The sequence below is a fragment of the Nomascus leucogenys genome, unplaced genomic scaffold (assembly GCF_006542625.1).
Source record: "Nomascus leucogenys isolate Asia unplaced genomic scaffold, Asia_NLE_v1 000834F_83500_qpd_obj, whole genome shotgun sequence".
Taxonomy (NCBI): domain Eukaryota; kingdom Metazoa; phylum Chordata; class Mammalia; order Primates; family Hylobatidae; genus Nomascus; species Nomascus leucogenys.
Window position 1 is genome coordinate 9,544 of NW_022096398.1, and position 22,201 is coordinate 31,744.

General features: G+C 52.2%; 1 protein-coding gene, 1 long non-coding RNA gene and 1 pseudogene across 3 annotated transcripts; 2 read left to right on the forward strand and 1 right to left on the reverse strand.

Annotated features, from left to right (window-relative positions):
- Positions 1-485: 485 nt before the first annotated feature.
- Positions 486-1,470, reverse strand: LOC115833911 (annotated as a pseudogene). The gene has a single exon (XR_004029121.1). The product of XR_004029121.1 is annotated as a chondroadherin pseudogene (transcript).
- An 11,221-nt stretch (positions 1,471-12,691) lies between these two features.
- Positions 12,692-18,620, forward strand: LOC115833912 (radical S-adenosyl methionine domain-containing protein 1, mitochondrial-like). The gene is made up of 9 exons (XM_030808731.1): positions 12,692-12,898; positions 13,508-13,641; positions 13,759-13,963; positions 15,972-16,337; positions 16,523-16,586; positions 17,209-17,356; positions 17,575-17,629; positions 18,309-18,369; positions 18,568-18,620. Exons 1-9 carry the CDS (start codon positions 12,764-12,766, stop codon positions 18,618-18,620), a joined length of 1,221 nt encoding a protein of 406 aa, XP_030664591.1. The 5' UTR covers positions 12,692-12,763.
- A 58-nt stretch (positions 18,621-18,678) lies between these two features.
- Positions 18,679-19,800, forward strand: LOC115833915. The gene is made up of 2 exons (XR_004029123.1): positions 18,679-18,717; positions 19,002-19,800. It is a non-coding gene; the product is annotated as an uncharacterized LOC115833915 (long non-coding RNA).
- Positions 19,801-22,201: the final 2,401 nt, after the last annotated feature.

A 22,201-nucleotide genomic window follows, 5' to 3' on the forward strand; every position in this document is an offset into this window, starting at 1 on the left:
GACTTGAGAATGCAGTGAATTGTGTCTGTGTGGATTGGGCAGGGCCATCTACTGGGGCCTCTATGGGGCATGGAGAATGTCTTCCTCAGGCATTTGCTTCCCCTCACTCCCCAGTCCCCCACTCCCCCTTAGCACACATGAAGAGCCCCCAACAGGAACAGGGTCTCTTTGTGGGCCTGATCTGCCCAGCTCCTCTGGAAGGCTCCTCAATAAACAAACCTTCCTTTATGGGGTGGTAGGTTTACTGGAGACGGGAAAAACAGCAGAGGAGGGGTGGAAGGGCCAACAGGAAGAGGTGGCTGCTGCTCACAGTTGGGGGTTTGGGAGCACTGGAGATGGCCCTAGGGGGCCATTTGTGGGGCCAGGGCAGCCCCACTCCTTCTATATGTAAGAATCCTAGGAGGGCAGTGGCCGAGACTGGCAGCAGACAGGGATGAGGGTAAGGATGTGACAAGGTGAGGAAGGGAGGTGGCAGAGCTGCTCACCTTGGAGATAGCCAGAGGGACAGGGAACCTGGGGACAGGGGATGGTGCCAGCTGTGGCCCTGGCTCCTGGGGCCTCCAGGAAGTGAAGAAGGAGGCAGGGCAGAGCCCACAGCCAGGAGCTCACCTTCTCCAGGTTGGTGTTGTCCAGCCAGAGGGTCTCCAGGTATCTGCCAAAGGACTGGAAGGCATTGTCCGGGATGCTTTTCAAGGGGTTGTGGGACAGCTTCAGCTCCTCCACCACCCGTAGCTTGCTCAGGGCAGCCGAGGGGTAGCTGGACAGCTGGTTCCTGTCCACGTGGAATTTGGCGAGGTTCTCCACGTCGTCCAGGACGCCGGGCTGCAGGGAGCTCAGCGCGTTTTCCGACAGGTACAGCCAGCGCAGGTCCTTGGCTGCCTGGAAGGCGCCTGCGCGCAGCTCACGGATCTTGTCGTTGTTGAGCTGCAAGATGAAGAGGTTGACCAGCGGGGACAGCAACCCCCGGGGCAGCTCAGTGACCTTGCTGTGGTCCACGTAGAGGTAGGTCAGCTCGGTCAGGTCGTCGAAGGCGCCTGCGCGCAGCACGCGGATGTCGCTATGGGACAGGTACAAGTAGATAAGCTGCTTGAGGCCGCGGAAGGCACCGGCGGCCACCTCGCGGATCTGGCAGTGCTGCAGGTGCAATGACACGAGGTTCGGCATGTCTCGAAACGAATTGGCAGCCAGCACCGGGAAGTTGTTGCGCTGTAGGTTGAGCAGCTTGGTCTTCTCTGACACCTTGGGGATCTTCTGCAGCCCCACCTTGTCGCAGATGACGTGCTGCAGGTCGCCGTGGCAGTGGCAGTTCTGGGGGCAGGCGGCCAGCGCCGGCAGCAGACCAGCCAGGAGGCCGAGGCCGAGCAAGAGCATTGGGCGTACCATGGCTGGGACGCCTGGGGCCGGGGCTGGGGGCAGCAGCGGCGGCGGGGCGCGGGCAGCGGCGAGTCCTGGGCGCTCGGGTCTGCCGCCCTCTTTATACGGTGGCCCTGATCGCAGCCGGCAGACGAGCCAGCTCCTCCGTGGAGCATCGAGGCTACTGGGCTTAACTCGCTCGCGCCCAGAGATGCGCCCCCGCCCTCCACGGGGAGGGGTCGGGGCCCTTCCCCCAGCCGGCGACCGTGCATGAGGGGGTGGGACCGTGGCCCCCGAGCCCCAGCTCCAGCCCCCTGCTCTCCTATGCTGATCCTCTGCCTACCGCCTTTCCCGGGGCTTTTCTGGGAAGGGGGAATGGTTATGTCTGGAGCCCCGAGTGTACATCGGAGAGAGGGGGGCGTTCCCTGAACTTATTTGTTTGCTCGAGTTTGAGCCTCCACGCCGCACCATCCACACACGCTCGGCCGGATGCCACGGATGCGAGGCGGGAGGAAGCGGGGCCGGACAGCCGGACGCGTCTCCCTGCGGTGGGCCAACTGGCGGCGCTTTAATGGGGCGCTTGTGCGGCGCCGGCCGAGCATGAGAGCCGCCCCGGCGTCGGGCTCCCACTTCGGACTCGACGCGCCGAAGCTGGCCCTGGGGAGACCCGAGCTCCTTCCCCACCCTCGGGCGCGCCCCCACCCCTGTCTCCCAACCATGCTTGCGTTTCTGTCCCTGGCGCCCCCATCCCCTTTTTCCACCGCTGAAGGCTAAGCAGAAAAGTGGGAAGTGGGGGAGAGTGGCCCACAGGAATGGCAAACACACCTGGAAACCACAGGCCACAAGCACAGTCGCACCATCCCCCCTCCTTCATCGCCCCGAAATATCTCCATCCCTCATCTCCAACCCTAGTGGTCAGGACCCGCCCCTGAGGGGTCTCAGGGTGGTGGCTGAGTGGCGCCGAGGTGTACTTGGCAGAGGCCACATTCGGGCAGTGGCCCCAGGACTGTGAGGACTGGTGCGGGAGGGGGTGGGGCAGGTCAAGGGACCAGCCCTGGACGGCTCTGGCTGCCAGACCCTAAGTTCTGTGGGCAGTCCCGCCCCAGCCCGCCAGATTTCTGTGTGCCCACTTGCCAGCCACGATGTCCGGATTCCTGTGGAAAGGGGAGGGTGAGCAGGCAGGGTCACAGCTCTGGCCTCAGGGTGAGCTCCAAGCTGCCTGGCACAGGATCTGGCAGTGCTGCAGGTGCAAGGACGTGAGGGTCGGCATGGCTCGAAACAGATTGGCAGCCAGCACCGGGAAGTTGTTGCGCTGTAGGTTGAGCAGCTTGGTCTTCTCTGACACCTTGGGGATCTTCTGCAGCCCCACCTTGTCGCAGATGACGTGATGCAGGTCGCCGTGGCAGGATATTGTCTGTGATGAGGGGTGGAAGGAGAAACCAGAACCCACATTGAACCAAACCCCAGTCGTGCCAGAGCCAGAGCAGCTGATAGGGGGGAAGCTTGGTGCAGGGAGGAGGATGGATGAGATCTGGTGTCCGTTGATTAAAGGGGACCTAGGATACGGGGTTACTAGCCTCTCTTCCCTTACCCAGTACCCTCGTGTTGCGGCCTGGTTTCCAGGGCCTGCCCTTTTCTCAAACCTCTCTGCCCCTTGCCTCTAGGATAGGGGAGTCATACTTGGCCTAGACCATTCCTTGATGGTATTTAGGCTTCTCCAAGGCTGGCTTCTGGTTTTTCTGTTGCTCAGGCTTTCCAACCACTGGAAATGGGGGAAGTGGTGGAGGGGGGGGTACCACTGGTTTTTAAAATCACTGCTTAGGTTGATTTTTATGTTGACGGAAATAAATTCACGGGAAACTCTCCAGAGCTTGGGGACACCTGCCCCAAGGCCAGGCACTTGTTCAGGGTTTGCAGAATGCAGGGGTGGGGTTGTGTCTGTGCCACTCCTAGCTGGGCCAAGGCAGGCTGGCTTTCTCATCAAGTTTATGGGGCCTTCAGCTTGGAAGGGAGGTGCAGGGGATGTGGCCTGAAATCAGGAAGGTGGGGTTAAGGCAGCCAGGGGATGGGGGGAGAAGTGTGGGGTGTTGGTAATACCGGAGCCACAGGCATAGACAGGTGGCTGCTCCAGGGAAACGGCACTGAGAGAGCTCCAGCTGGAAGAGAATGGTGTCCCTGCTCTCAATTTTCTTTCAGATCTGGGGCCCTGCAGAGATCTAGTCTGCTCACTCCCAGCACCTCTGCCTCCTGACCCCAGGCCCCTACCAATGATGTCTCTGTTTCCACCATTCGGCTGCCCTCCACTTTCCCTTTTCTTTTATGAATTCCTTCCCATTTCCTCAGATAGCTCACCCGATCCCTCTGCACGTGCTGAAAGCCCTCTTCAAACACCCTTTCTGGACCCTCTAGGTTGCTTATGGAACCACAGAGAACGGTCCCGTGACATTCGCGAACTTCCCTGAGGACACTGTGGAGCAGAAGGCAGAAAGCGTGGGCAGAGTTATGCCTCACACGGAGGTAAGCCCCTGACCAAGACTCCGAAGTCCCACCTCCCGTCACCCAACTGGGGTGCACCCAGCTGGGACATCTGTTGCTTTCAGTGAGAGAGTCAAATGGCTCACTCAGGATGCCTAGAGCCCCCCAGCAGCAGGGGCATGCTAGGCCTGGCCCAGAGTGTTCTCTGTGGGCTAAGCATGAAAGGGGAAGAGCTGGAACAGTGGCTGTGAGCGGCTGCCAGCTGAACTTCTCTGCGGCCTCCCTTCCTGTCTGAGGTGTGTTTTTGCCAAGCCCACTGTCTGTTTCAGGGCAGCCAGGGTAGCCTCAAAGAGGAGCCAGAGCACAGAGAGTTTTCCTACACAGCTTCTTTTCCGCCGGTGGTCCTCGCCTCTCGCTTTAGCAGAGTTCCTCTTCTTGCTTGGCGTAAACGCTTCATTTCCCAAGCAGCCTATCCCTTTGGGGGGTCCCTTTGCCCCTCAAAGGTTGCCCCAGGGTGCATCTCAATCTCAAATGCCTAGCCATGCCTCCTTTCCTGCTCCAACACTGGGGCTGTGCCAGCTGGCTCCTGATTTCCCTGCGCCCTTCTGCTCCCGCCCCTGGGGGAACGCTGCCCCTGTGCACAAGCAGCTGCTTCCCCTGGGGCTGACCACTGTCCTGGTGTGACTCTGCCCTGCCCTCCCCCAGAGCAGCCATGTACCCAGGGATTGAGTAGGGATGTGAGCCCCCTCCCGTGTGTGCTACAGCTGCACTGCCACTCTCACTAGGATGCCCACCTGGAAGGGAAACAGAGGCGGGCATCACTCACCCCATTTCACGGACACAGACACTGAGGCACACAGAGGCTCAGCTTTCCTTGGCATGGTGGCCATGGCTCTTTTCTCTACCAGGCTTTCAGACTCTGCCTCTCCTATTCACAAGATGTTGCCATGCCACCCTCTTTGGCTTATTTGCTGCTTAATGGGAAGTAAGAGGCGACTCCCTTCTCCTCTGCATGGTTGATAATTCTTCAGCTGGCTCTGCAGTCCACAAACTTCTTTGCAGCAGCTGCCTGCCCGCTCTGTTTCCTCAGCACTCCCAGCCTGGGACTCAGCTCTTCTTTCATGCCCAGCTCAGATCTCTGACTGGCTTTGGGTCGACTCTAGCCTTTGTCTCCCTTCTCTGGATGGGGATAAGCAGAGCCAGGGGGCCTCATTCCAGGCGGTTGGGTTGGGGGGTTGGGGGCAGGCAAAGCTCTCTCCATTTCCAAGGACCACCTATCCTGAAGCAAGAGGATAGGAAGCCCCATCCTGAGGCCATCCTGTCCCAGGCCCGGATCATGAACATGGAGGCGGGAACGCTGGCAGAGCTGAACACGCCCGGGGAGCTGTGCATCCGAGGGTACTGAGTCATGCTGGGCTACTGGGGCGAGCCTCAGAAGGCAGAGGAAGCAGTGGGTCAGGACAAGTGGTATTGGACAGGGTGAGAAGGCAGGGCTGGGTGGAGGCTCTGGCTGCTGAGGGGAGGCTGGAGGTCTTGAGGCTTAGCCGGGGACATTAACCTGGCACCGTGAGGATGTGGGTATCAAGATGAACCCTCACACGCTGGAGTCTTAATTTCCAAAATGTATACAGTGGGGATGATCATACATAGCACAGAAGAAAGCAACTGGGTCATCACCCTACACCAGCAGCTGCAAAATCTGAGTCCAGATTCAGTCTCTCATTTTTTAGCTCAGCAAATTCTTATTAGAATTCCTTATGTGCTAGCACCGTTCTCGCCGCTGGAGGTCCAGAGGAAAGTAAGATGAGAAGGATCTTGCTTTTTGGAGGAAGACAGATGATGCCCAACATCGATAAATAACACCAAGAAAATAGGCCAGGTGCAGTGGCTCACACCTGTAATCTCAGCACTTTAGGAGGCTGAGGCGGGTGGATCACCTGAGGTCAGAAGTTTGAGACCAGCCTGGCCAACACAGTGAAACCCCACCTCTACTAAAAATACAAAAATTAGCTGGACATGGTGGTGGCATGTGCCTGTAGTCCCAGCTACTCTGGATGCTGAGGCAGGAGGATCGCTTTAACCCAGGAGATGGAGGTTGCAGTGAACCGAGATTGCGCCACTGCACTCCAGCCTGGGTGACAGAGCAAGACTCCATCTCAAAAACAAACAAACAAACGAACAAACAAAAAACACCAAGAAAATGAAATAGGGTTATAGGAGAGAAAGTGGCTGTGGTGGGGAGGGGAGCTTCCCTTAGGCTGAGTGGACAGAGAAGATGTCTGGAGATATTTGAGCTGAGACCTGGAAAGAAGCCAGTCATGAAAAGCATGTGTACAGATGAGAGAGAGAGAATATGTCATAGGTATTTGTTGGTTTTGCCTGCCTCCCCTCCCCTTACTAGACTATTAATTCCAGAGACTGTGTCTTGCTCCTGCTATGTCTCCCAGAGTCTAGAGCAGCGGAAGACACACAGTAGCTCGTCAATAAATGTTTCACGAGTGAGCAGGCAAGTGAGTGAACAAGGCAGAGATGACAGGTTGCCCCTGGGCTTTCCTTACAGAGATGTCGCCACAGTGAACGAGCAGGGCTTCTGCAAGATCGTGGGCCCTCTAAGGATATGATCATCCGGGGTGCTGAGAACATCTACCCCGCAGAGCTCGAGGACTTCTTTCACACGCACCCGAAGGTGCAGGAAGTGCAGGTGAGGCGCCTGGCTCAGGTGAGCCCCCAGAAACAAGAAACACACGTGAACACGGTGATGTCTGATATTTTTCTGTGGCCCTGGAAGGTGGTGGGAGTGAAGGACGATCGGATGGGGGAAGAGATTTGTGCCTTCATTCGGCTGAAGGACGGGGAGGAGACCACAGTGGAGGAGATCAAAGCTTTCTGCAAAGGGAAGGTGGGAGCCTCCACCCAACCGAGCTGATGCTGCTCGGTTCTTTGCTCACCCACTCCTCTGCCAACCAGCCTGGGGTGGGGATTGCTCTGCCCTTGACGAAGCTGACTCCCGGCCAGGCCAGCCCCTGGTCCCCTTCCCATACCCCTGTGAGCTTGCCCAGCCTCACGCCTTACCTCCCTCCCTCTGGTCTGCAGATCTCTCACTTCAAGATTCCGAGGTACATCGTGTTCGTCACAAACTACCCCCTCACCATTTCAGGAAAGGTGTGTAAGGTGGAGGAGACTGGGGAGGGCAGCCTGGGCTCTGGGGCCCCACAGGGCCCCACCTCTGTTTCCTCCAGCAATGGGTGTGGAGAGGCTGGCAGTAGGGTGGCCAGGTCACCTAATCCTGGTTTGCCTGGGGACTTTCCCTGTTTTGGCACTAAGAGCCTGAGAAACCCCTTATTCTTGGGTGAACCAAGGCAGCTGTCACCCTAACTCCTTTTTCTTTCCTCTAGATCCAGAAATTCAAACTTCGAGAGCAGATGGAACGACATCTAAATCTGTGAATAAAGCGGGAGGAAGAGTCCGCCCAGGCCCTCCTCCTGTCCATCCCCCACATTCCCCTGTCTGTCCTTGTGATTTGGCATAAAGAGCTTCTGGTTTTTTTTGGCCTCTTGCTGGTGGGCTCTCTTGGCAGCTACTACGGGATGGAGAAGGGAAGACACTGAGGGAAACTAGCACTTTCAGACCTCCTATTCCTTGTCATTGAGAATGCAGAGCACCTTGATGTGGATTATATACTTAATTTAACCCTCACCCTTGGTATCCCTTTGAGATACCAACCCATTTTTGTTGTTGTTGTTGTTGTTGTTTGAGATGGAGTCTTGCCCTGTCACCCAGGCTGGAGTGTAGTGGTGCAATCTCAGTTCACTGCAACCTCTGCCTCCCAGATTCAAATAACTCTCCTGCCTCACCCTCCCAAGTAGCTGGGATTGCTGGTACCCACCACCACACCCAACTAATTTTTGTATTTTTAGTAGAGGCGAGGTTTCACCATGTTGGCCAGGCTGATCCTCAAACTCCTGACCTCAAGCAATCCGCCTGCCTCAGCCTACCAAAGTGCTGGGATTACAGGCATGAACCACTGTGCCTGGCCCCAATTTTTTATTTTTAAGCTACTCTAATTTAATTCTTTTTCACATTGTTGCCAGATTAGTCTAGCAAGAAGTATTCTTTTTTTATATATATAACAGCTTGATTGAGATGTAATTCACATACTCTCCAGTTCACTCCCACCTCCCCCATTTTCTAGAGACAGGATCTCATTCTGTCACCCGTGCTGGAGTGCAGTGACAGTGCAGTGCTAGAGTGCAGTGACTCACTGCAGTGACATGATCATAGCTCACTGCAGCCTCGAACTCCTGGACTCAAGCAGTCCTCCCACCTCAGCCTCCTGAGTAGCTGGGACTGTCGGAATGTGCTACCATGTCTTAACTAATTTTTAAACGTAGAGACAGGATCTTGCTATGTTGCTTAGGCTGGTCTAGAACTCATGGGCTCAAGCAATCCTCCTGCCTCAGTCTCTTAAAGTGCTGGGACAATCCACCATTTAAAGTATAGAATTCCAGGAAGAAAGCAGATCATTTCAAAAATAAAGTCCTTGAGACGGTAAGAGGAGATAGGAACAGGGCACAAGAGGAGGGCTTGGCCTTAGGTAGAAGCAGGGATACTCTTTCCATTTTAACATCCTTTCAGAGGATCTACACACACACACACACACACACACACACGTATAGATATGAATGGGTAATATACATTTTTTTAAAATTTTTTTTTGAGACAGGGTCTCGATCTGTTGCCCAGGCTGGAGTGCAGTGGTGCTATCTCATCTTACTGTAACCTCCACCTCCTGGGTTCAAGTGATTCTCCTGCCTCAGCCTCCTGAGTAGCTGAGATTACAGGCATGTGCCACAATGCTCGCTAATTTTTGTATTTTTAGTAGAGACAGGGTTTCACCATGTTGGCCAGGCTGGTCTCGAATTCCTGACCTCAGCTATTCATCCGCCTCAGCCTCCAAGTGCTGAGATTACAGCGTGACCACATCTGGCATATATATCTATATATTATCTATATAATATGTTAGACAGAGATTTTTTTGAGACGGAGTCTTACTCTGTCACCAGGCTGGAGCACAGTGGCATGATCTCAGCTCACTGCAACCTCCGCCTCCTGGGTTAGTGATTCCCTGCCTCAGCCTCCCCAGTACTGAGTTACAGCACCGCCACCCCCCTGCTAGTTTTTTGTATTTTAGTAGAGATGGGTTTCACCATGTTGGCCAGCATGGTCTTGATCTCCTGACCTCATGATCTGCCCACCTCGGCTTCCCAAAGTGCTGGGATTACAGGCGTGAGCCACTGCACCTGGCCCTATTTATATATTTTTATATATAGCAAATAACAACATGCCCTATGTAGTGTTTTGCATCTTGCTTAAAAAAAACTTAACAGTATGTCTAACTAGACACTCACAGACTTTCTCATTTTGACTGCTGCATAGTGTTGTCTTTTATTGCTAAACCATAATTTACTTCTAATCCTCTACTAGTAAACATTGTCTGTTTCCAGTATTTTTCTATGGCAAACAATGCTTTAATGAACATCTTTGTACAGAGGTGCTAGTGTGTCTGCAGAATAAATTACTAGAAATGGACTTGTTAGCTCAAATAGTATAAACATTTTTAATTTTGAAAGCTATTACACAAATTGTTCCTAATTTACACCAATTTATAACTCCAAACGTATATTAGAGTCCCTGTTTCTGCCTCATCCACTCAGTGTTAAGCAGACTTTAATATTTCTGACAGGTGAAAAATTGTGTCTCAGGGCCTTAATTTGCATTTATCTTGTTACAAATGAGGTTTGGCATTATTTTATGTTTAAAATTCATTCGTGTTTCCTTTTCTGTGTACTTGCTGTACATCTGCCTATTTTTCTATTGTTATTGGTCTTTTTCTTTAATATGTAGGAGCTCTATACATTAAGAATTTAGAGTTTTGTTTGTCATATATATTGTAAATATTTTCCTAATTTGTTGCATGTGTTTGTACTTTTACATGTATCCAATTTTATAAACGTATACAGCATATGTAAAAAAAAAAAATAAATAAAAAATAAAGTATAGAATTCAGTGGTCTTTAGTATATTCACAAATATGTGTAACTATCACCACAGTCAATTTTAAATATTGTCATCACCTAAGAAAGAAACCCCATACTCTTTAACTATTATCTGCCATCTCCCAGCCCCCTTCCTCCCCAACCAACCTCATTTTTATTTTTTATTTGTTTTGATTGGTGAACCTGGGGCATCCCTAGTAGGCAGGGCCAGATAAAGCAGGTTGTACTTTGACCCAAGAAATAAAAACAGCTGGGTTCCCAAAGGCACATAGGTTCCCAGTTCACAGGAATGGAAATTTGCCTCCTGCCTGCCCCCTTACCTCCCAGCGTGCCTGCCCCCTTACCTCCCAGCATGCCTGCCCCCTTACCTCCCAGCATGCCTGCCCCCTTACCTCCCAGTGTGCCTGCCCAAGGCAGCAGCAGCCTCCTCTTGACTTTTTAAGAAATGAACATAGGTTTAGGGTATTTTCAGTACCAGGCTCTACGCCAGGTACTTTCACATTATTTTCTCTCCCAATCTTCCCAACAATCCTTTCAAGTAGCCATTGGTCCCACTTCATGAATGACCCAACAGAAACTCAGGGAGGTTCTGTATCTTGCTCAAGGTCACACAGCTGGATCAGAACCCAGCTGTCTGTTAGGCAGGTTCACTGCACACTGGTTACCAACTTGTCAGAGTCCAGTGAGGCAAACACCCACAAGTTACATAATGCTGAGTCCAGCGAGGCAAACACAAGTGACATGCAACGTGTTTATTACCTATAGGTTGGCACTAAGGGACAACAGAAGGCTGGGATTCATTTGGAGCTGGACCCCTAAGGCTCAGGAAAGCTGCTGAGGCAGATGGGGGATGGACTGCTATCTGCACATGGCCGACTTTTTTTTGTTGTTGGTTTGTTTTGAGATGGAGTCTCGCTCTTTCACCCAGGCTGGAGTGCAGTGGTGTGAACCCGGGATTCAAGCAATTTTCCTGCCTCAGCCTCCCTGGTAGCTGGGATTACAGGTGTGCACTACCGTGTCCAGCTTTTTTTTTTTTTTTTAGTAGAAACAGAGTTTCGCCATGTTGGCCAGGCTGGTCTTGAACTTCTGACCTCAGGTGATCCACCTGCCTCGGCCTCCCAAACTGTTGTGATAACAGGCATGAGCCACCACGCCCAGCCAGCTGGACTTGTACTGAAGCTGAGGGGCCCCAGAAACCAGCCCACCCTGTTTTTTGTTTGTTTGTTTGTTTGATACAGTCTCACTCTGTCTCCCAGGCTGGAGTGCAGTGGCGCCATCTGGGCTCACTGCAACTTCCGCCTCCCAGGTTCAAGCAATTCTCCTGCCTCAGCCTCCCGGGTAGCTGGGACTACAGGCACGCCCCAGCACACCTGGCTAGTTTTTTGTATTTTTAGTAAAGATGGGGTTTCACCGTGTTAGCCAGGATGGTCTTAATCTCCTGACCTTGTGATCCGCCCGCATCGGCCTCCCAAAGTGCTGGGATTACAGGAGTGAGCCACTGCGCCCGGCTTCTGCCCTGGGTTTTATACCCTGGGGCCATGTGACATGTTGGGCTGAAGTGCTGAAGGACATCCTTTTTCTAGAGGTACTGGAACAGAGCATGGCTGTGCTGGCCAGTCCTTCCTTCCCTCAGGATGTTGCATTCTCTGCACACTCTACAGTTTTATTTATTTATTTATTGAGACAGAGTCTTTCTCCATCACCCAGGCTGGAGTGCAGTGCACTGTCTCAGCTCACTGCAACCTCCGCCTCCCAGGTTCGAGGGATTCTCCCTGCTCAGCCTCCCATGTAGCTGGGATTACAGGTGCCCACCACCACGCCTGGATAATTTTTTTATTTTTGGCGGAGACGGGGTTTCAGCATGTTGGCTAGGCTGGTCTTGAACTTCTGATCTCAAGTGATCTGCCCGCCTCGGCCTCCCAAAGTGCTGGGATTACAGGCGTCTACAGTTATTCTTGAGAACTACAAGCAAGAAAGGAGGGGAGAACCAGGTCAGTTCAAGGCCACTGGGAGAACTGTCCTGCACCGCCTGCCTCTGAAGCCCATGATGTTTCTGCTTTGTGGGACAGTTGTTCAGGTGCCTGCTTCCCCAGGCCTTCCCCTGCGCCTTCCCCCTCTCTCCTGCACACACCATCTGACTGTCCTCCCAGCACGTACACCTGCAGATGCTTGGGTTGGCCTGACCCAAAACAGCCTACTCTCCCGGCCAAGCCAATTGCCCCTGGGATTTTCTGCTCCTCCAAGATCCCGTGCATAGCCCTGGTGGTGGCTCATGCCTGTAATCCTTAGTTATTCTGGATGCTGAGGCAGGAGGATCGCTTGAGGCCGAAGAGTTCAAGACCTCCCCTCTCCCAAATATTTGTAAATGAAATTAAAAGATCCAGCCCAAGTGTCTCTTCTGCCCTACTGACTCCCACACTCTTACAACAGATGACCTCACAGCACTGAGGCACACGGCTCCGGTGTCCAGCAGGCACGGAATTAACACGTCTTGCCTGTCCTGGCCGGTTGGCTTGCCTCTCTCCTGTCAGAATGCAACCTGGCTTTATGCACCTAGATGTCCCCAGCGCCCAGTTCTGAGCCAGGCACATCAAATGTCAAGGAATTGACTGAACGATCTAAGAGCTCCTGGATGGGTCCGGGAACTCGCCCGGGCACAAGGTGCCAAAAGGCAGGCAGCCCGCCCCGCGGCCTGGGGAAAGAACCGACAGGCGGCCGCGGTGAGCGCCGGGGCGCCCGGCAGGTAGCGCCGCAGCCCCGGGCCCGGGCCCTCTCGTCGCGCGGTCACGCAGCCCCTCTTCCTTCCACCGGCTGCGCACGCACAGTGATCCCTGCTCGCGTCTCCTGTTGGGGTCCGTGCCCTGCGCTGCGCTGGGCGCCATGGCGTTCCCCGGAGCCCGGGCCCGCGTCTGGGCGGCAGCAGCCAGAGCGGCCCAGAGGAGCCGCCGCGTGGAGAACGCAGGAGAGTCCCCGAGTCCTGAGCCTGCGGGCCGGCGCGCGGCGCTTTACGTACACGTGAGTAGGGGCGGGGGCGGAGCCCACGGTGTGTGGCCGCAGCCGTGGCTGTGACCGTGGCGGTCCAAAACCCAGGTGGCGGTTTGTCACTCTGTGAACCCGCCTGCTGTGTTTCCGTGCCCCCGTACGAGGTCTGGGATGGGACCTTGTGCCTTGGCAGGGAAATGACTTGGTCCAGAAACCTGAAGTCTCTCCTACTCACCGGCTCGGCGACTCTGACCAAATGGTTCAAATTTCATAACAATTTTCCTCTTAGCAAGACAAATTTTTTTTAAGAGCGGTGTTCTGATTCGGTAGCTGGGAAAATGGCCCATAGGAAAATTGTATGAAACTTACATGATCCCAGAAAGAGCTTGGGTTGAGTTCCTTCCTGACGTCTGCTGGTTGGAAGAGGCAGCGTAACAAAGGAGTGAGCCTCAGTTTTCTCACATTGAAGTGGATGTAATCACCCCAGTGCGACCTGCCTTGGGGAGTTGTGTGGCTTAGATGTCCTAGCTACTGTGGAAGGACCTCGGGTTAGGGGTGGGGGTGGGGTCGGGGATGTGTGCGACTGAACCCTGGAAGTGGCCAGGGCAGCTCTCACCGCGCACGTGCACTCATTGCCCCCAGGGGCCTTACTGCGAGAAGCGCTGCAGTTACTGCAACTTCAACAAGTACATCCCTCGCCACGTGGAGGAGGCTGGCATGCAGAAGTGTCTGGTGACCGAAGCGCAGACGCTGTTGCGGCTCAGCGGGGTGCAATGGTGGGTAGTGGGGGCTGTAGGCAGCGTTTTGGGAAATATTTGGAGGAGTGGTGGGGGATAGGTGCAGGCAACCCAGAGGGCTCCCCCAGGTCTCATTTCTCCATCCTCTTTCCCCAGGGTGGAGTCTGTGTTCTTTGGTGGGGGGACCCCCAGTCTAGCCAGTCCCCACACGTTGGCTGCTGTCCTGGAGGCTGTGGCACAGACAGCCCACCTGCCTGCAGACTCGGAAGTCACATTGGAGGCTAATCCTACTTCAGCTCCGGGCTCCAGACTGGCAGAGTTCGGGGCAGCAGGGGTCAACAGGTTGTCTATAGGCCTCCAGGTAACCCATGGCACCCACCCCATCCCAGTGCACCCCGCCCTTCAGTGCCATCTCCTCTTTGGTCACATTCATTCACTGGGCAAACATTGAGCACCTTCTGGGTGCCAGGGACACAGGAGGGCCTAGTGCGACACTTTTGTAACTCCTTAATTGTCTGCTGCTGTCATAGACCACAAACTTTATGAGAAAGGGATCAGGTGTGGCTTTTCTATTTCGAGCACTTACCATAGTGCCTGGCACATAGTAGGTGGTCAAAAAAGATTTGCTACATGACTGGAGACATGGGGGATGCAGACATGTAGCCAAATTATTGCAGCATGGTAAATGTCACCTGTAAAGGGGGTCTCTATAAAAGGCTTCTAGAGTACAGCCTGAAGGGAGGTCACTCTGATGAAATCACTGAAACTTCTCTGGAGGAGATGATGTTTGAATGAAGAGGAGGAGTTCACCAGGTGAGGGGGTGTGGAGGAAACGACACAGGACATGGAAGAGCCTGGCATGTTTTGGGGGAGCTGTGAGTCATTCCTTGTGACTGGAGAGGCTGGAGACAAGGCTGCAAGGTAGAGTCCAAAACCTTTGGTGCCTACCAAGGAGTGTGGGTTTTGTCCTAGTAATGATAGGGAGCCATTGACGGTTTTTAAGTAGGGAGAAACCTAGTCCTCTCAGGTTGACCTCTGATATTTCCGTAGGACTTCCGGGTTGTGGGCTTTGTTCTGATGGAATATGCTGACAGAAACACATCACTTCTAAGATATTCTTACCCCAAAGTGCATATCTTGAATCTAATCGTCAGGAAACCCTGAATTAAGAGACTTTTACAAAATTATTGTGGTAAGAACAGACAGCACGAGATCTACCCTCCTAACAGGTTTTTAAATGTACAGCACTGTTAACTATAAGCACAGTGTTATACAACCAATCTCTAGAAATTATTCATTTTAAATAATTCATTTAAATAATTATAATTCGTAAATAATCATAATTTATTTAAATTCATTAAATTCTTCATTTTAAACAACTGGCCTGTATTCTTCAAAAATGCCAATGTCATGAGAGACAAAGAAAGGCTGAGAATCTAAAGGAGACAAGAGACAGCTGAATACAATGTGTGGCCCCTGACTGGGGAAGAAGGAGGAAATTACTACAGTAGATGTTATTGGGACCATTAGCCAAATTTGAATATGACAATGTATTATGTAATGGTGTTGTGTCAGTGTTGCATTTCCTGAACTCTGTAATTGGATTGCAGTTATGTAAGAGAATGTCCTTGTTCTTTAGGAAATACACACCTAAGTATTTAGAGGTTAGGGAGTATAATATCTATAACTGCTATTCAATATAGTGGCCGCTAGCCACAGACTAGTGAGCATTTGAAATGTGGTAAGTTAAGTTTAATTCACTTAAATTTAAATAACCACATGTGGCTACTACCTATCATATTGGACAGTACAGATACGAACATTTCCACCATTGCAGAAAGTTCTTTTGGACAGTGCTGGTTTATAATTTACTGTTAAATGATTCAGCATAATAACAGGTATGTATGTTTAAAGAGAAACAAGTATGGACAAATGGTGAATCTAGATGAAGGGTTTTTTTGTGATTTTCTTTCAACTTTTCTATAGGTTAGAATTATTTAAAATTGAAAAGTAAAGTAAATAGAGACTGTTGATTTTGGAGTCAGACAGTCCTAAATTCCAGGTCGAACTTTGCAACTGTATGGCCTTGAGCAAGTTACTTAACACCTCTGAACCTCAGTTTTCTCATCGGTAAATTAGAACTAATATTGGAGGGTTACAAAGATTAAATTAGACACCACATAAAAGAGCTTGGCACATAGCGACCCTTCTGTGAATGGCAGCTGTTGGTGCCAGCTTGACCTTCCCCCTCCTGCCTTCCGGCTGCCTGCCACATGCTGCATTCTCCCTGTATCAGTGTGTACAATGGGGTGAGCGTTCTTGTCTCTCTCTGAGCTGCTGGTATGCTTACACCCACCCTCTTTTCCCAGTCCCTAGATGACACTGAGCTCCGGCTATTGGGACAGACGCACTTGGCCTGCGATGCTCTGCGGACGCTGGCAGAGGCCCGGCGCCTCTTTCCCGGGCGCGTGTCTGTGGACTTGATGCTGGGGCTGCCGGCACAGCAGGTGGGGCCGTGGCTTGGGCAGCTGCAGGAACTGCCGCACCACTGTGACGACCACCTCTCCCTCTACCAGCTGTCCCTGGAGCGGGGAACCGCACTCTTCGCCCAGGTGCAGCGGGGTGCCCTTCCAGCCCCTGACCCGGAGCTCGCAGCTGAGATGTACCAGAGGGGCTGGGCCGTTCTTCGGGAGGCTGGCTTCCACCAGTATGAGGTCTCCAACTTTGCCCGGAATGTAAGTTCTGGGGCTGATGGCTGGAGGTGGAGGATGAGCAGACTGCAGTGTGACCGGGGCATTGTGACCTTCTGAAGAGAAGGATCCTGGCTGAGATGGTGGGACATTCTAACCTGGGGCCCCTTACCTGAGTCAAAAACGAGGCCCGCCCTCTTCACTCTGCACTATTTCCTCCCTCCCCGCAGGGAGCGCTCAGTACCCACAATTGGACTTACTGGCAGTGTGGTCAGTACCTTGGCATTGGGCCTGGTGAGTCCCGTGAACTACAGAAAAGATGACTCAGGAGAGGAATGTCGTGGTTGTGTGAACTTGGGCCACATTAACCTCTCCAAGCCTCTATTTTCTCATATGTAAAATGTGGCAAAAAATAATACCTCCCTATAGAACCGTTGAGCATGAATTGTAAGGGGCTTAATGTCGCACCTTGCACTGCGGTTCTCAGCCTTTAGTGTGTATGAGAATCTCCTGGAGGGCTTGTTAAAAGCCAGGCTGCTGGACCCCACCCTCAGAATTCCCAATTGGACAGGGCTAGAGGAGAGCCCAAGAATTTATATGTCTTGGCATTTTGGGATAGATGATTTAAAAAAAAAAAAAAAGAAAAAACAAAAAAGGGCCTGGTGTCACGTGCCTCTAATCTGAGCTACTTGGGAAGCTGAGGTGGGAAGATCGTTTGACCCCAGGCATCCAAGACCAGCCTAGGCAGCATAGTGAGACACCACCTCAAAAAAAAAAAAAAAGAAGGAAAGAAAAGAAAAAGAATTTACGTTTCCAGTGTCTTAGAGGCAGTTGCTCCAGGAACCACATGATTTAAATCTGGTAAGCACGTAGTATTAACACCCATTAATGTGGGGATGGTTGTTGATGTTGTCAGGGGCCCATGGGCGATTTATGCCCCAGGGGGCTGGAGGCCACACCCGGGAGGCTCGGATCCAGACACTGGAGCCTGACAACTGGATGAAGGAGGTGATGCTGTTTGGCCATGGCACCCGGAAGCATGTCCCCCTGGGCAGGCTGGAGCTGTGAGCATCCAAGGGCACAGGGCTCTCCCCCAGGGTCCCCATACCCCAAGACCACCTCTATTTGTACATCTTTTATTTCCTGTCTTGCCCTGGCCCCTGCCTTGCCACATACTGTATGATCCCTGTTAGCCTCTTCTAAATGCATCCCAGTGTAGAATTTGGAGAATGGGAGGAACACAGGCCTCCTGTCTAAGACTCCTTGATGATTTTTCTTTGAGGCTGGAGGAAGTTTTGGCCCTGGGGCTACGCACCGACGTGGGGATCACTCACCAGGTAAGGACTTGGGATTCTTGCACACCACTCCCTCCTAAGTCTTGCAGAATCAATGCCCCCTCCCTGCCACCCCCCCACACACATATACTTCCAATTTCTGTGAGATTGGCAGCTAGAAGTGGGGCCCGGGTCCAGCTGAGGCCTGATGGGCAGAAGCAGTGAGCAGTGGTGCATAGCTAAGAACCCTAGACCAGGGCTGCGGAGACCCAAGTTCCAGCCCTCGTTTTACTGCAGCCTTGGACACAAATCCTTTCACCTCTCTCAACCTCAATTTTCTGAGCTCTGTGAAGCAAGAGATAGATAAAGGGTTTCCACTTGTTTTTAGGGAGCACTGAAACCTCTCATAGGAAGCACAGTAGATAACGATCAAGCAAACCCAGAGCTGCTCTGGATAAGGCAGAGCCATAAAGCCCTGGCTAGAGCTGGCTGAGAGGGGAGGGAAGAGAGGAGGCATAGAGGAAGGCCTGGCTTGGCTGGAAGCTGGGTTCCAGCCTCAGTGGAACAGGAGTGAAGGTGCCCTCCTCCCTGCTGGCCCATTGGCCTGGTTCTGGTTTCACACATGTCAGCTGCTGAGATCTCCATGCTGGACTGGACCCTCCCCCACCTCTCACCACACCCCACCTTCATGGCCCAGAGTAGCCAGGCCAGCTCCCCACCTCTGACCCTCTGGCTTCACCAGCACTGGCAGCAGTTTGAGCCCCAGCTGACCCTGTGGGACATGTTTGCTAGCTGGATCACAGGTGTGTTGGGGGGTGCTGGGCAGAGGGGGCTGAGGCATCCCAAGGAGCCCTGACTACAGCTCTCCACAGACCCAGGAGAAGTGAGAAAGACTGACTGGTAAGGAGGGGCCTGCAGGTGCTGGGGGCTTGGCCCTGCTGGGGGATGGGCTTGAAATTGGCAAGATGAAGTAGTCACCTTCAGGCCTCTTGGTTTTCCAGGGGCCTTCGGTGTTCCTGGGAGGGTCTGGCTGTGCTGGACTCTCCCTTGCTGACCCTCCTGCCTCAGCTCCAAGAGGCCTGGCAGCAGAGAACCCCCTCCCCTGTGCTAGGAGGATGACAAAATGTTCCTGTGTTCCAGGGTAATGCCAGGTGGGTTTTGAGAGCTGGGTCGGTACTGCAGACATCTCTTCTGCATTGTTGGGTGCCGTCTCTGCTCCATGTGGTCATTGCCCAGCCCTGGCATCCCCAGGGGAATGGCAGCAGTGAGGTAGATGGGAGGACATTTCTGGTCGGGGAACCGGCATCCCATTCAGCTTCTCAAGACTCACAGGCCAGCATGTGTTCCATGGCTGGGAATTGCCTACCACCCACATCAGCCTCTGTTTACCTTTTTGGCATCAAATAATGAACAGTGTTTGGAAATCTTTCTACAGGCAATTACCTCCCCAAGAGAAGCCTTCCTTACTTTGGAGTAAGGTCCTAAGACAGCTGGATGAGTCAGGAAAACCATGTCCCCTCTAGGTATTATTAATATAAGCAGGAAGGGATCTACTATAGGAATGAAGTATTTATAAAACCACTGAAAGGGACAGAGAAGTGAAAATTGGAGAAAGCCAGTAGCAACTGTCAGAAATCAGCAACGTGCAGGAGGCACAGAAAACTCCTGCTGATGGTCTCAGCTTCCAGCAGCACAAAAGCAGATGATGTACTGGAAAGTGCTCAGAAGATGCTACAAAACCTCATGCCTACTGTCTGCCACTGCTGGAAAAGGAATCATGGTTTCTAGAAGTGCCTCTCATTAGTGGACTTTAAAGCAAATCCTGGCTGGCAGGAAATTCTGAGGAATATAGTTCTTAGGCTTCCAGCCTCTACCATGCAGGAGAGAACACAGAAGGACTGATACATGTTGGTGGATCCATGTATGTGTCCAGCACAGCGGCCTGCTGGACTCTGAGAACTGGGAAAGATCAGAGCAAGCCTTGCCTCTTATCTTCGGGAAACCAGAATATGTGTGGGGTGGTAGGAGCCACGCAGACTCTCCTGAGTCCCCTCACTGACTTCCTTCCCCCTGTGCCTTTCCTTTGAGAGTGAAGGTGGGTGGAGTTGACCAGAGAAAGGGGAGAGAATTCAGGAAAGACCCAAAGTGTTTGTAATTCTTCTTTGTCCTTTTACCTACAGAAATGGTCACATGGTTCTATTTAAATAGCCTAATAAACACATCTGGAGCCTGTCTTGACTGTGGTCCTCTCCTTTGAGCTCCTTCCTAGAGCATGGAATCCTGATTTCAGGACTAGAAGCTTAGCCTAGGGCTGAAATTCCTTCCCCCACTCCCTACATTTTATTTTGAAGGATTTCAGACCTACAGAAAAGATGAAAGAATAGTTCATTGGAGGCCCTATATCCTTTGTCTACTATGTAGCTGTGAAGTCTGGAAATAGGCAAATATTCATAATGCCATCAAGAACATCTTCAATCTATAGAAAAATATGATGGCCAAGCTCATGCCAGCACTTGGGGAGGCCAAGACGGGAGAATCACTTGAGCCCAAGAGTTTGAGACCAGCCTGGGCAACACAGCAAGACTCTGCTTCCAAAAAATTTAAAAAAAAAAAGTTTCCATACTTTGTGGTTACCCTATAGATTCATCAATTGTTAATTTTTGGCCACATTTACCTCATCTTTAGATGTCTGTATAATTTTTTTTCTGAATAATTTAAAAGTTGTAGACATCAGGCCGGGCACAGTGACTCACACCTGTAATCCCAGCACTTTGGGAGGCTGAGGCAGGTGGATCACTTGAGGTCAAGAGTTCAAGACCTGCCTGGCCAACATGGCAACACACCTTCTCTACCAAAAAAAATAAAATACAAAAATTAGCTGGGCGTGGTAGCATGCGCCTATAGTCCAGCTACTCGAGAGGCTGAGGCAGGAGAATCGCTTGAACCCGGGAGGCGAAGGTTGCAGTGAGCTGAGATTGTGCCACTGCACTCCAGCCTGTGACAGCGAGACGCCATCTCAAAATAAATAAATTCATTAACTACATATCATCATTATAGATAATTTTAGCCTTTCTCCATTAAAAAAGAGCTTTCCATTTTTTAAAGGGATGATACTTTTTTTTCTTTTTTTGAGACAGCTTCACTGTGTCGCCAAAGCTGGAATGCCATGGCATGACCACAGCTCACTGTAGTTGTGACCTTTCAGGTTCAAGCGATCCTCCCACCTCAGCCTCCCAAGTAGCTGAGACTACAGGTGTGCACCACCATGCCTGGCTAATTGTTAAAGTTTTTGTGGAGATACGGTCTCCCTATATTTCCCAGGCTGGTCTCAAACTCCTGGGCTCAAGTGATCCTCCCACCTCAGCCTCCCAAAGTGCTGGGATACAGATGTGAGCCATTGTGACTGGTGAAGGGGTGATACTCTTAACTTGGAAGTTGTATGTTATATGTGTGAGACAGAGGGAGTGGGGAGGGGCATTTTCCTGGGAAGAGGCTCCATAAGTTTCATACCTTATGTCATAGGGTACCATGATGCCAGAAGTAATCTAGTATCACTGCCAAATGAGGCATGCTAAGCTCAGCCTCTAGCTGAGTGACTAAGAATGGGGCCTCCCCACCTCTCAGGTAAGCACGTGCGTTTCCCTGTGCCCAGTGGGTGTAAATATCAGTCCTTCCTTGATCCTGTGGTAACATGGTAAGTGTTACTACCTCTCCTTTATTCATGAAATATTAAGCAAGCACAAATGGTGTGCCAGGGACTGCACTGGACGGCAGGGAGGAACAAGACCTGTCCTGGCCCTCAAGGCACTCACTGCCATGTTGACAGATGTGTAAAGAGATTAATTCCAGGCTTCTCAGTCAAGGTGTGCAGGCAGGTCATGGGAGCCAGGGGCATGTTTGGTTCGGAGGGACTAGGAGCAGGACAGGAGATACCCTTTTCTTACCACCCCCATTGCCCCTGCTGCACTGGAAAGCCTGGCCCTGGGGCAGCCTGTGGGGTGACCCGTGCTGCTCGGGGAGCTGCTTCCTGAGACTTCCCCTGATCTTGACATTCAAGAAGCGAGCACGGGGCCGAGGCAGGTGTGCCATCAGATAACCTGGGGCCACTCAGGTTTCTCCCAGCTGCCAGGGCTTGTGCCACTTGAGACGTCCGGGCCCTCCCTGCCACACCTCATAAGGCCCGTGCAGAGGAGCTGGGTAGGAGCCAGGGCCAAGTGGGGATGGCACAGATCACCTTCTGTGACTCAGTCTGGGCTTTCCTTCACCAGATGAATCAGAAGCTCCTGGAGGTGGAGCCCGGGAATCTAGTTTTTCAATGCTCATAGATGGCCCTAATGATCATTCCCTTTTGGGAACCCCTGATTACAATCATTTCTTGCCTTCCATGCCAGGAGCTGGGGGCAGGAGGAAAGGGGGACATGGCTATTTCCAGTGTCCTGTGACAAAGTGGGAAGGGGGGCCTTCATTCCACATCCTAGCCCTTCCATGACTCATCCATCAGGGGCTTCTCCTCCCCCGTAGTGGGACCTGGGTTGTCATCTTTTCACCTGCCCTACATGGACGCAGTAAAAGGGGTGAACAACCCCCTTTGGTGATGAAGTTGGGGACTTATAGTACATGTGGGTATGTGGTTAC

Bases quoted from the DNA above. Each gene is read 5' to 3' on its own strand.
- LOC115833912 (XM_030808731.1), top strand. From the start codon at position 12,764: ATGGCGTTCCCCGGAGCCCGGGCCCGCGTCTGGGCGGCAGCAGCCAGA. The intron at 16,338-16,522 runs GTAAGTTCTGGG...CCCTCCCCGCAG, and splicing joins TCTCCAACTTTGCCCGGAAT to GGAGCGCTCAGTACCCACAA. The intron at 18,370-18,567 runs GTGTGTTGGGGG...TTGGTTTTCCAG, and splicing joins GTTTGCTAGCTGGATCACAG to GGGCCTTCGGTGTTCCTGGG.